Source organism: Grus americana, chromosome 4 (genome assembly GCF_028858705.1).
Source record: "Grus americana isolate bGruAme1 chromosome 4, bGruAme1.mat, whole genome shotgun sequence".
Lineage (NCBI taxonomy): Eukaryota > Metazoa > Chordata > Aves > Gruiformes > Gruidae > Grus > Grus americana.
Genome location: NC_072855.1, coordinates 29779892 through 29793242, shown reverse-complemented (window position 1 = coordinate 29793242; position 13351 = coordinate 29779892). Strand labels below are relative to the sequence as shown.

Sequence of the window (13351 nt, the reverse complement as noted above, 5' to 3'; positions counted from 1 at the left end):
CCCATAGCAAGTGCTTGGCACAATGTTGCACCTGCAGCTCATCTGTTTCTGAATTTTTTTCTTTTTTTCCCCCACCTCATTTTTGGCTTTGTGTATCCTTGCACTGCTATAGGGTTCATAGCTGTTAATGTGCTGAAGAGCAGCTATGGATCTGGGCAGTTAATGCTGTGCTGTGGTTTGGGAAGATTGCTGGGAAGGATGCGGGAGAGTGGACTCGGATGAAGAGCCTTGAAATGAAATCGTGAGAGGAGTGCCTGTTTGGGGTGGGAACCAGGGAAACTGGGCAAAGATTTGTGCACTCAGGTGGTGGGAAGAGTTAAAAACAAGAAAAGGAACTGGAAATTGTGGGTGGCAGGGAGCTGCCTGACAAGGACACTGTTGAGAAGGCATGAAGAGAAATAATTGGTGTCAGCTTAAATCTAGGATGTGCAGTCTGGGGTCTTGTATTGCAGCAGGAGAAGGCTTTTCAGAGAAAACATCAGGGCTGTGGTGGGACAGCTTTGGAGGGGATGCATCAAAGCTCTTGGAGTAAGGATGGGAAATTATTCATTTTTTTAGGAATACATTCTCTTCACTATCTGTAACTGAAACCAAGATCCCTTCATGCAACCATTCCTTTGTTACCCACAAATGTCTTTGCAATTCATTGACAGTTTCATTGAAGCATTCCTATGCTTTGGACATGATACCATACTCTTGCCATCAAGTACGGTGCAAACTGAAGGAAGAAAAATCTAGTGCATTTCAAAGGTAAAGCACTATATGGACCTGAATTTAGTGCCACACAATGAGATTTGTTTCATTGGTTTGCTAGAAATTGTACAGTAAAAAGTACACACAAAGGACAGCATTTAAGTTGTGAAATCAGTTTTCAAGAAGTGGGAAATGGCAGAATTAAGTTGTACCTGAAACTTTAATTTTCTTAGATGTATTCAGCCTTTTATATACTCTCTCCCCTTGCCCCCTACCTCTGACTCCACTGCTTGGCCTTCTTTTTGTAAACGCTAAAGCTTCCTATCCACAAGTTTCTGGCTTGGTATTGCAACTGGGCTACTGGATTTTTTTCAAGCTTTGATATGTATTTGCAGTCAGTGGTGTAAAAATATTTTTTTTTTTTTCCAAATAACAGCTCGCTGCAGGTGGAAGTCTTTGAGGTAGACTTTCTCATTTGCAGCTCATTTCAAACAACTTTTTAAATCTCCCCTCTCTAAAGATGAAAGATTTTGGATTTGATTTGTAAATGTTTTATTGATACCTGAATCTTGCCCAACATGTGGGCTGCAGATATGAGAAATGGTTATGTATCTATGAATTATGAGAATACTTTCATATTCCAAGCACTTCCACAAAAACCTGGAAGTTTTTTGGGGGTAGGTGCTGGGCTTCTCTCTGATTAAGTTAGGCTACTGCTTTGAACCAGCTGACTTTGAATCACTCTGAATAGGCTATCAGGAGGCAAATATTTTCTGACTTGAAGACCTGGATGGAATACAGCTTTAGGTAGCTCCAGATGATGTCCAATGGAGTTGCACTAACATGCAAGATGTCTTATTTTTGGCTCATGTTTTATGCTTATCTAGAGCAAATAAGATGTTAGGCTAGAATAACGAATAGTTTTCAGTAATACCAATTGATTTCTAACAGTAAAAATCAAAATGTCTCAGAAGTGCCTTTTGTGGGCCTGCAATTGCAAACAACTGAAGTAAGGGACAATACTAGTACTTAAATAAATATTAAAACTTTCCACTTTAAAGAACATACTAAAGAAGTATTAAGTACATTTTGGTAAAGAACCCCTGGTGCCACTCTCAAGAAATTATATTATCTTTGTTGTGACAATTATTAAAAAAAAACCCCAAAACACCAAAAAACCCCAACCCCGAGGCCTTGAAAACATAAATACTGAGGCCTGTAGAGTACAGTAGTCCTGTTTTATGAACCAGGCTGGGGCTTTGACACAGGAGGCAACCGATGCTTAAATTATTGTGGTTACTTGAGGTTGTAGACTGCAGCTGTGAGGAGTGATGGCAGCTGAAAATATTCAAGTGGTGTCAACTCAGTACTGTGGGTCAGGGTGCAGCTATAGCGTGGTTTGTAAAGATTCTGCTATTGTGGAATAGCATGCAAATTTTTATAATAGGTTTTTAAATGCTTCAGATGTTAAATTTATTATAGAGGCTTTACATAGATAAGCAAATAAATGGAATGAGTTTTGCCTATTTAAAGAAAACTGCAGGTGGCTAGGTCAGTGCGGGGGACTTGGAAATTACGTGAGCCTTGAGCAGATGCTTAAGTGCTTCTTATCTCCAAATTTACTATTCTCTACATATGTTGCAATAGCTGGCTGTGAGAGATGGGGAATCTGTCATATTTCTATGGCAGTACTCTGATGCTGCTGTGCTCGGCTGTGGGCTTCTGTGCTCCTACTGCTGAGCTACAATTTTTTTTGTTTTTTGAAGAGGGGGAGTTTGTGGTTTGTTTGTTTTTTTTGTTTTTTGGGGTTTTTTGGTGGTGTTTGGTTTGTTTTAAGATTCAACAGCCAGCATAATAGGACAGTTAACTGACTACTTTGATGTTCCTTCATGTGTACAAAGGAGAATGTAGATCTGTCTTTTGACAAGGTAGAAGAATGGTCCAGTTTAGCTTGAATGCTGCACAGGGGTTCCTGAGAACATACAGGCTGCTTTCCAGCACTGTTTAACAAGGTCAGGTTAAGTTAACACTGGATGAAATAATATGGAACTGGAGCTCCAAATATCCAGCTTCTTTCAATGGAAAGGGTAACAAGAAAAGCTTCTATAGGTACGTCAGTGATAAGAGGAAGACTAGGGAAAATGTGGGCCCTCTCTGGAAGGAAATGGGAGGCCTGATTACCTGGGATATGGAGAAGGTTGAGGTACTCAGTGACTTCTTTGCCTCAGTCTTCACTGGCACGTGCTCTAGCCACAGAAGGCAAAGGCAGAGACTAAGAGAATGAAGAACCGCCCACTGTAGGAGATCAAGTTTGAGACCATCTAAGGAACCTGAAGGTGCACAAGTCCATGGGACCTGATGAGATGCTTCTATGGGTCCTGAGGGAACTGGTGGATGAAGTTGCTAAGCCACTGTCCATCATATTTGAGAAGTTGTGGCAGTCTGGTGAAGTTCCCACTGACTGGAAAAGGGGAAACATAACCCCCATTTTTAAAAAGGAAGACCAGGGAAACTACACGCCGGTCATGGAGCAGTTCTCATGTTGCTTCTGTGATGTGCTGTTGCCCCTTAAATCTGCTTTTTTGGGGTTTGTTTTGTTTTGAACCAGACAGTAGAACCAGTAGGAGGACATAAAAACTGGAGTACAAATGGTGTGATAGAGGGCTGGTAATGGGTTCAGCTAAATATTTTCTTGTATGCATGTCAGGGATGCTTTTTTGGGGGGAGCAGGGGTGTAGTTAATGAGTTCCTGGCTGCTGTTAAAGAATCGGTTGGTTGACTTTGCCAATTATGCCAGCTATAACCTGTATCAAATGTCATGTATTTCAGTTTGAAACTACTAATGAGAAGACAAAGTAAAATTAGAACAGCATTATACATAAGATTTCCTGTATCCTCAAGGCTGGTGTGAAGACTCCTATTTCTCATTGGCCAGATAACTTTTTCTTGTTTCTTTAACACCCAATCTGTTTGCACGTTGGCAGCATTAAAGCTGCCAGCTGTCTTGAACACTGTTCATGTTTCTCACTGTCATGAGAAACTGCTGAGCGGCCTGTTGACTGTCCTCAGTGTTGATGAGGAGAGAGGGCAGAAGCCAGTCCCATGCACCCTGCTGAAGCCAGTGTGATTGAAAAGTGACTTCCCGTGTTTTCCTGTCCGAGTCTCATAAGGTTTAATTGTCTTTCCAGCCGTGGTCAGTTTGCATAGTTGGTCGGGGTGATAGGGATTTTTAAAAGCTCCAGGAGATGTTTTGCGATTGATTTGATGAGGCAGAGCAAAAGCCATTAGTGCCAGCGGACCAGTGGGAGCCTCCAAGGAATAGCAGTTGTGGGAAGGAGACTGAGATGGCACTTGCTAATTGTGGAAGCAGCTCAAATACACTGAGACTTTACCCCTCTGTGAAGGAGAAAGGAGGGATGTTAATAATTAACATGGGTTTATTTGCATTTGAGGTATTTCCCGTTTAGCTAAATGTCTTCTCTAGCTAAATGTTGCTCATGTGCAGCAAGTGTGGAGAGATAGACATTGCTTCCAGCACGTGGGAGTGGAGGTTCAAAAGATTACCATCTGTTTTCCAAGTCTATAACTTTGAAAGTGTTGATAACTGCAGTGTGGCTGACAAGTGACTGACCTAGTAAGAAGAATGTAGGGATTTTGGAGAGCAGATGGCTTTGGGAGTCGCAAAGACAACCCAGCTCATTTCATCTGCACTTCAGTTGTCTAAATCTGTCTGGGGATGGTAGAAAGGAAAGTTGCTGTCATTCTGTGACTATTAACAATCTCTGGTGAAACAAACTGGTAATCTTAATCCATCTGAGCAGCCAGGTGTCCACATTGCAGTACCACCATGTGCTGGACACATGTGTCTTCCTTGCCTTCTGTGGATAGAAGCATTGCCAGCATGGAGTTTGGCTTTACTTTCCTCCTCTCTTTCCATCTTTACCTCTCTTTTCAACTTCTACTACTATTCAGAATAGTTGCTGAACCATGAGGTGGTTTTGCAGCGTGGGTACCTGGATGCTGGAGACTTGCTGGAGACAACTTCCTGCTTATCCAAGAGCAGTTAATAGTCTGACCCCACTAACGTTCTTCACGTAAGGGCCTTGTTTGGATTTATGGAGTATGTGAAGCTACTTCAGCTGTTGAAACAGTCTTTGGAAATGATGGAAAGTGAGAGCAGATAGGGTGCCACATGGACAGATGTTGATGGAGCGGGACCATAACCTGAAAAATCTTATTCCTGCCTCTCAAAGGTGGCTTCAGAAGTCCTCATTCTTCTGTGAGTAAAGCCAGGAGAACAATACTAAGCTTAGCACTGGTGTCGAGCCCTGTGGTGATAGCTGAACCATAGCTTAAGTGGCAGAATACAAATACCTTCAACTTGTTCCTCACTTAAAGGCAATAAGGTTTCCAGTCCCCTTCTCCGACGTTTTCATCTGTAGTGTGTGTCATGCATTTCTGCTTTGACTTGGCTTATGATCTTAATATTTTGTAAGTTGATTTTAGTGCCTCTGTTGAGAGATGGTGAATGGAAAGAAGAGCATGTGTGTTTGAAATCAGGAGAGTCGAATTAAATGTGCCAAATAGAATTCAGAGTTTCTCTTGGAAGACAGTCAAATTGTCATTTTATACAATGTCAGCTGGGTTGTTTTAGTCATTTCATGTTGGTTTGACCTGTGCTGCCCTCAGACCATATGGGAGCGATGACCTTGATGGTAGTATGTTGTTGGTACTTGTTAATTTTAATAGTATGCTAGTCTATCTGGGTAGCTAAGTATGCAACTTGCATACAGCCCTTTTAAGCACAGTCCTATTAGTTTAAGTAGAAAAGTATGGTTTGCATGTGAGCATGTATATATAAATGTTTGTGTGCTTTTTTTAATAACCATTGCAAAACTTGTTGAACTACTTCCTTATTCAAAGAGAAATATTTTGCATATTTAAGTGCAAAATCAGTGAATATCTAACAGCTGTAAAACTGTCTAATTTATGCTTTTAAAATGAATCTTTCTGAAATGTTAACAATGCTTTTAAATTCAGACATTCCAGAAATTACTTTTGTAGCAAAATATCTTTGAAAAACTATATGTGGCCTTGATGTTATGACTACCAGTGTCCTTCTCCCCAAAACATGTGGTTATTATTTTGTTCTCAATTCCTTGTGTGTTTTTTTGTTGTTGTCGTGATTTTTTTTTTTTTCCTTCTAGTTATGTACCTGACAGTTTTGGGGTCTTTTTTCCCCTCAGGAGCAGTTGGTCATCATGGTGACAATCTTGCAGAGAAGATACTTTCTGTACTTCCCAAGCTTCCTGGCCACAAGACCGATGTGATGGTTAACATGGTGGAACTCACGGCACTGCAGACTACAGATGAAACTTGCAGTATTATAGCACCTGGCTGCTTAGCGCAACCAAAGTAAACATTCTTTTCTTCTTTCTTTTTTTAAGATGTTGAATATGTTTGTTGTCTCTTTGAAAAAATGAACAGAGAACAAATCTTTTCTTTAAAAAAACATAATCAAGCTTACAGCAAAACCCCATCTGGTCGTAATTCTGCTGGAATATAATCTTCTGTATATGCACAATAAGTGAGCAGGCCAGATAAGACTCCTAAAAGTGGGAGATTCTGAAGACCTTTTTAAATTTGGGTTAAATTGCTGTAGACTACTGTAATAGAAATCAGTACAGATTAAACACCAAGAATGCTTCGTTGTGACACTTCTTTTTCTGCCTAAGTAACAGGTCATGCAAACAGGCAGATCTTAAGTGTGGCTTCCTTTTCCCATAAGCCTCTTAATATAAAAGTGAGCTACATGCTGAATTCTTGTTAGAGTACCTGTTAATTTAAGGTTTTATCCCTCTTTTCAAACACAGTACCTGTGGAGAAATATAATTAGGCACAAGTTTAGGTACACAGCTTCAGGAGGGCCTGGTTTTTGCTTAAACAAGGGCAACCTAAAAGCAGTGACTTTGAACAGTTGTTTTTAGCTATGTTTAATTTGTAGCTAAGACTTTGCTTGTAAAGTGTGTCAGATTTGATGTTTCACTTTATAAATTTAGTTGTCCGAACTGAAACTTTCCTGCAGCTTCTGTTACCATGCATAAACCAGGAAATAGACCAGGTGCTGGTTTCACTCCACACAAAAAATTTTGCTCAGCAGTGCTCTAGAAATTCACTCTAGTGCGAAGGAGATTAAAAGTTCTTTCTCTTTTGCTATAATGTTCCCCCCATATATTAGAAAACTTTTTTTCAAGATGAGCTATCTAATGTAGTTTGTATTCTTCTGTTTTGACTCCATTTGGTGCTTCACACCTGCGCTCAACTCCCTCTTTCCCCCCACAAGATTTCATGAAAGACTTTCCACTGTTCCAACATATGGTCTTTATTTTCCGAGAGCTTCCAGATCCTTTGTCATCTTCCATCTCCCACACGTGCTGTAACTGGGTCCAGTTTCTAGGTTTCACATTGCATAATTCTCTTCTTCCTTAGGAGTTGGAGAGGAAATGTTTCCTCATACAGGTGGACTCAGTTGTAAGTTGGTGACTAACTTAAATAAAATTTGTTTTGTTTTTTTTCTCATTGGCTGCTTTCCAGCTGATCTCTGAAGTAGAAGTGCGATGTCCTTAAGACCTGTCTAAACAGCAAAATGAAGAAGTCTTTGCCCGTGGTAGACATGCTGTGGTAGCTGTTGTTTGTACTAACTTTGAGTAGGTACCAGAAATAAAGAAAATTTCTGGCAGCGTGGACTAGGGGAAAAAAAAAAAAAAAAGATATTTATTGCCCTGAGATTGTTGACCTGTGCTACCACTCCATTATTCCTAACGTTACTGACATTGAGGAGACTAAAGCTAGTGCTAGTATGCCTTCCCATACTAAAATTATGTCTTCAGTCATACATTCATGTTTTTAGGAACAGCCGGCAGAGTTTTATTGTGTTCTAAGGTGGCTAATATTATATATACTGAGGTTTATTTGCCTGTTTGCTAGATGGTGGGAAGGTGCCCTCTGTTAACAGTACAGTTAGACTTAATATAATTTGCAAAGTCTCCTATGGACACAAGTAGTTAAAGATCAAAAGGATTTGGCTACAAGGTGCAAGTGCAGCAAAGTTGGATGACAGCAGCAGGTACCTGGTACCAAGGCAGTGGCGTCATTACCACATCAGTCTGTAACAGCTTCCCCAAAATACCCTCCCTCTGCAAGGTCTTTTACAGAATCTGTTACACTGAAAATTTTTAAGAACAGATTAGGTAAATACTGGTTTAAATAGGCTTGATCTTGTCTTGGAGCAGAGATGACCTCTCAAAATCTCTCCTGTGATCATTGTTCACAACTGAAGAAGTGTTGCATGCCTGAGAGCAGTCTCCAAACTCTAAAGAATGTGGCTCTGCTATGTTCAACCCTGTGTCTTTCACTTTTTCTCCAACTACATAATGATTAGGAATAGTTTCTAATTTAAAATAGGCTTTCCAAATCATCTTAAGACAGATGCTGACGAGTACTAGAAATCATAACAGTGTCTGAACGAGTGGCTGAAGGTGGTAGTTTCCATCCTGTTCAACAGGACTGTGTTCATAGTGTTGGATTATAAATGTCAGCATTAATCATCTTTGCTAGTGTAAAATGGTTGAAGTTCTTCTGAAGCACTGAAATGGATTTAAAATTCCCATCAGTAAGTTTCCGTGACAATTCTGTAAGAAATTCTATAGGATGCTCTCAGTTCTTCATCAACATGGTTACTGCTGTTGGTAGCTGGCTCAGAAGTGTTTTTTTGTAATTGAAAACTTAAGTCTTGATTTATATTTGTAAATGATGCATAGGAAGGAGTGTTCCTCTGCTTGTAAATTTTCTGTTTACTCAGGCGAGTGAAAGTGCCAGCACCTTTCCCAGAGACAGGACCAGTAACTTCAGTTACACCCAAATGGAATATGGGAGGGTCTTTTACATGAAGTTTTTGTGATCAGGCTGTGGCATTTCAGACTCACATATTCAGAACGTTTTTCAAATGTTTTCATTATTTTCTCTCAAGTAATATTTGAGCATGCTGTGGTGCAGAGAGAGAGAGGTCTGCTCCTTCCACACAGCTTGCTATATTTAACTTTTCTTATGAAATGCCTCTCCAGCAGATACATCTGGGCTCAGTTACAGAGTTAGCAAACAGAATTAATGAATAATTTATGGCTGGTGTGGTGAAATAAAGCAGGGTTCTTTTCTCAAATCTAAGGAAATAATGAGCTTCTTTAAAGATTTAGATGAAAATGTAAATGCCATATGCTGCTTAAGTTACTGTACTTTGAAGGTGCTGTCTTTGTAAGGAAGGGAATTTCTTTCAAAATATCTACTCTAGAGTTCTTAATTTTATTAGTCTTAGTAGCCTCAAAAATCTTGCAGAGTAATTGTTTGCCCTACTGTAGTCACTGACATGTTGCTGCTCCAGTGTGAATGTTAGTTGAGAGTTATGTTCTTTGAGAATTGTGTCAAAATATTTTATTCATTTTTATATCCAGATGAATATATATAAAAAAATGAAACACAGACATAAAACTAAAGACATCCACTCTTGATCAGAACTGTTGGTTTCTGATTAAGGAAAGTAATAGCTACCTTGTCCTTTCAAACAAATGATGCATAATAGACATGGAAATTGTAGTGAAAACTTAATAGCAGAGGTAATTTAAAAAAATTATATTGATTGCAGCTTTCTTGCTGGTCTTTGTATTTTGATAACCCACACAGTGTTTTTGGAGGAATTCCTCCAAATCTCAGCTTCTGATTTTAAGCGTACATGCAGTTGCTTCTAGAAGTTGTCTGCTTGGATGAAGATCAAGCACTCCGTGTTTGTGAGCCATCCATTTTGTCCATTTGATAACATTTTGGCCACTTTGTTTCTCAAAACACTTATCTTGTGTTTTTAAGATTGTTATTTTATCATCTGGAAGCATCCTGCTGTCGGTAATGGATTTATCTTGATGGAGGTTTATCTCTTGTTGTTTTCCATCTCTTGCAAGCTGGGAGCTGAGGTGCGTGGAGGCCCCATGGCTTCCTGAAGTGAACTCGCTGAATAAAGATTTCTTGCCTATTTTTCCACTCTTGCTTCTTTTCTCCAATCTTTGGAGTTTGCAAGCTTCTTAGAATTCAATGTGGTGTTAAAATCTCAGGAAAAGACCAGATTTTTATTTAAAATATATATGTATTTAATGCAATATACAAGGAACCATTGGGTTCTTACAGCAAAACATTTTTCCGTAAAGATGCAAAACTGTAATGAGCACACTTAGCATTTGGGCTGCTACGCCTAAAGCAATTCAATGAGCAATATAGCTGAGGTGTCTGGGCACTTTTGACAAAGCAGATAGAGCCACTAAATCATCTGGATTTGGATTGGGGGGAAAAATAACAAGTTCAGAATGAGGTGATCATGTTGATGGGCGTGATGCAGAAAGCACTGATATGCAGGCCAGATGTTTGAAACACAGCACTCGCAAAATCTTTCCTTAGGTCTTTGTATGAAAGGTGGAAGCAGAGGTGTGCTGGGAGTAGTTGGTTAAAATTAGAGCATTCCTGGAGATGTAATAGTTAAATGTTAATGGCAGTTGAAAATGCATATTTCTCCCAATCCTCCTGAGTTCTGAGGTTGTTATTTCTATTTTGAACTGATTAGTACTGTTTTTCACAAGTGCTAAAACTGTTACAGTGTGGACAGAGGAGAAAGCCCCACTCCAGCTGCACCTTTGCTCTTGGGTGTGACGTGATGATGCAGTGCTCTCCTGGGACTTGGATGGCCTTGAGCATAGAGGAGGGCCATGAGGTGAGGGCACTTGTATTCTGCTGTCCGCTTGCGGTGTGATCTTGGGCAGGTCACTTCATTTCTTTCTACTCCTGTTTCTCTTCTAGTCCTTGTCCAAGGAACCTGTTTTTTAAACCAGTAAAACAGGGAATTTTTCAGGATCCAAGTTTGCAGACCACATGGCAGAAAATCCTGGGGGTTCTGGTCTTTGGGAGTGTACAAATAATGGTGCACATGATTATGTGGGTAAAGTTTCAGGACAAGCAAAGGCAGGATCTCCATTTGTCCTTTCTTCAGTACTGTGTCCTTCCCACTCCTACCAGCAATGCTTTGTTGCACTGGAGAGAGGAGACTGTTTTGTGTTGAGTCCCTCTGGCCCCCTTTCCCTTGAGCTGATGGAACAGCAGTTCCAATGATCTCTCTAAAATACACCACTGCAGTATTCTTTGAACAATCATGTATGATGTGAATTTAAAAGGAAAGATTATTTGTGCTTGTATGGCAAAGAACAGAGCAGCAAGAATTAAAACTGGAAAGGAGATTAAAATCTCCTTTTAAGACTTTTAAATAGTTGATTCTATTTTCTTGATTTTTTTCTTTTTTTTTTCTTCTTTCATTTAACTGGGGAACAAGCATCTGAAGGATATCAGCAATTTTTTTCTTAACACTGAATTAATTACAATCTAAGCTTTGGGGGGATGGTTCTTGGATCTTTGTGGTATTTTCAATTTTATTTTTTAAGTATTTCCTTTATGCCAGCTGTAGATATTAATTAAAAAAAACAGCACAACTTCTTTGCATGTATAAGTTTATAAAATCTTGTAATAAGAAGGTAATTTGGGACAGTGTTATTCTTGAATGAGCTGGGAATTTATGGCATAAATTAGAGTACTTTTCCTTTCTGGAATGTTAATATTAAAGAGGAAACGTTAATACTACAGTAAGAAAATCCAGATGACACAACTACATTGCTTCATCTCTACTGAGAGTCTTGTGGAGGAGGAAGGGTAAACCATAACAATGGATGGCAGGCTCTTTTCAGATGGGGAAAGGGATAGCTGCATGCTGTAAACCGCTTTTGGATCTGCCCCCGTATGTTGTTGTTGGTTCAGCAGCAGCAGGGTGCTGCCAGGGCTCCCTGCCTATGCTGGCTCCTTCCCTGTCCCTGTTTCTGGGGTGCTCCTCCAGCTTTTCTGCTGCTGGACACTTCCCCCTGCCAGGAGCTGCACGCTCCTGCTCTCCCGAGACCCAGCCTCCTGCCTCTGCTGCTGTGTCCTGCTGAGCTCTGATTTTCAGGATTGGTTTAAACCAAAACTTAACCTCCCCCCGGCAAGACACAAAATCCCCACCAAACAAACTAAAAAAAAAAAAAAGCCACCACCCATGTGCAGCCTTTTCCTATCTGCCTTTCTGAACAAGGTGAGCAGCACTTTTACAGAGAAAAGGAGGTCTTAACTGTAGGATTTATGAAAAGCAGACATCACATTGCATTAAAAAAATACCCTGAAATTTTCCTTCACCAATGACAGGAGAAATTACAGCCCAGCCCTGTGCTTCTGGGACTCATGCTGTGCCACTGAGGTCCGTTTTCAGGGAGATGAATTGGGTTTTACAGAGTTTTTCCATTGATGCCTTTTGCCTTTTCAGCAATCCAGCCAGGAGATGCTTCTCTAAGTGGTGGATTGGGCAGTAGAAATGCCCCAAACACAGCATCCCCCACCGCCACCACGTTCCTGAACTGACAGTCTTCCTGCTTACCACTTTATTTTACTCATACAGTCCTGAATCGAGGCCTATTCAGAGTTTCCTTATTGTTTGAAATTTCTCAAGGCATCTTCTTGTGGGAATAACAGCCCTGGCTGCATCAGGTTCTGGGGTTTGTCAGTCAAGACAAGCTTTCCAGGAGACGCTTTCTGCTCAGTTTCAAACCAGCCTGAATCAAATGAACATAATTGACTGTTGCCACAGGATAAGATGAACAAGCTGATAAGATTTATTATATCTTACAATAAATGTGTATATTCACCGGGATCCTTTCAACACAGGACCTCCTTGAAATGGAAAAAAGGAAGGGGTGAGAGGGGTGTGCCGACGGTGGAAAATTCTGGGAAGAGGTCAGGACCTCTGGCTCTCCTGCGCTGTGTAACGTACAACTTTGCTAGAAGACCTTGCTGCCGCTCTGCAAAAGCCCGGGTTGCTGCAGGAGCGGGTTTGTTGAAGTAACTGGTGGAGGAATTGCGTGAGAGTTCTTCATCTAATGAGGTTCCTGCCTAATGGGTGCCATGTTTTTTTCAGTCGCCTGTTATGACAGGCTTCAGAAGCCTTAGAAGTTGTCTTCTAGATAAGAGGAAGCTTGAAGCTTATTTTCCTTGAGATAAAGAATGAATTGGGCTGACAAGCTCTCAGCATCAGCTGGGCGGTTCTTCCTTATCTGTGCCTCTCAGCCCACAGAAAGGACTTCTGGGGGTTGTGGGAAGCTGGCCTGCTCAAGACTTCATTCCTTGTGCTTTGGAGACCTCTAACTGCAGTGTTTGTCTGGGCTATCCAGGCTAACTAATGAAAGTTTTCAGCCAGAATTCAGATTTTTTTTCCTGGGCCCTCCGACAGTCACATAGCTGTCCTCAGAGTGCAAGGATCAAGAGGTTCGAGATGCTGTCGCCTGTAGAATCTTGCTGGTTGAAAATGGCAAAATCCAGAAGCCTTCGTGCTTAATTTTTTGAAGACGTATTTTTTTAGTTCTTCTGGAGAAGGACTCCTGTATTGACATTATTCTTAATATAATCTCTACTTCAGTACTGTCATTAAGTCCCAAGTTTCTGACTTTTTCCTTTGCTCATGGGAAGACACAATAAATTTGAGCGTTACCCAGAT

General features: G+C 40.5%; 1 protein-coding gene across 1 annotated transcript in view; it reads left to right on the top strand.

Moving 5' to 3' along the window:
* The window catches only part of SCFD2 (sec1 family domain containing 2), a 199163-nt gene that overhangs the window by 1821 nt on the left and 183991 nt on the right, over positions 1 to 13351 (top strand). The window contains exon 2 of the mRNA XM_054824851.1: positions 5940 to 6108. Within this exon, the coding sequence (XP_054680826.1) occupies positions 5940 to 6108 (169 nt within the window). The remainder of the gene's footprint in view (positions 1 to 5939; positions 6109 to 13351) is intronic.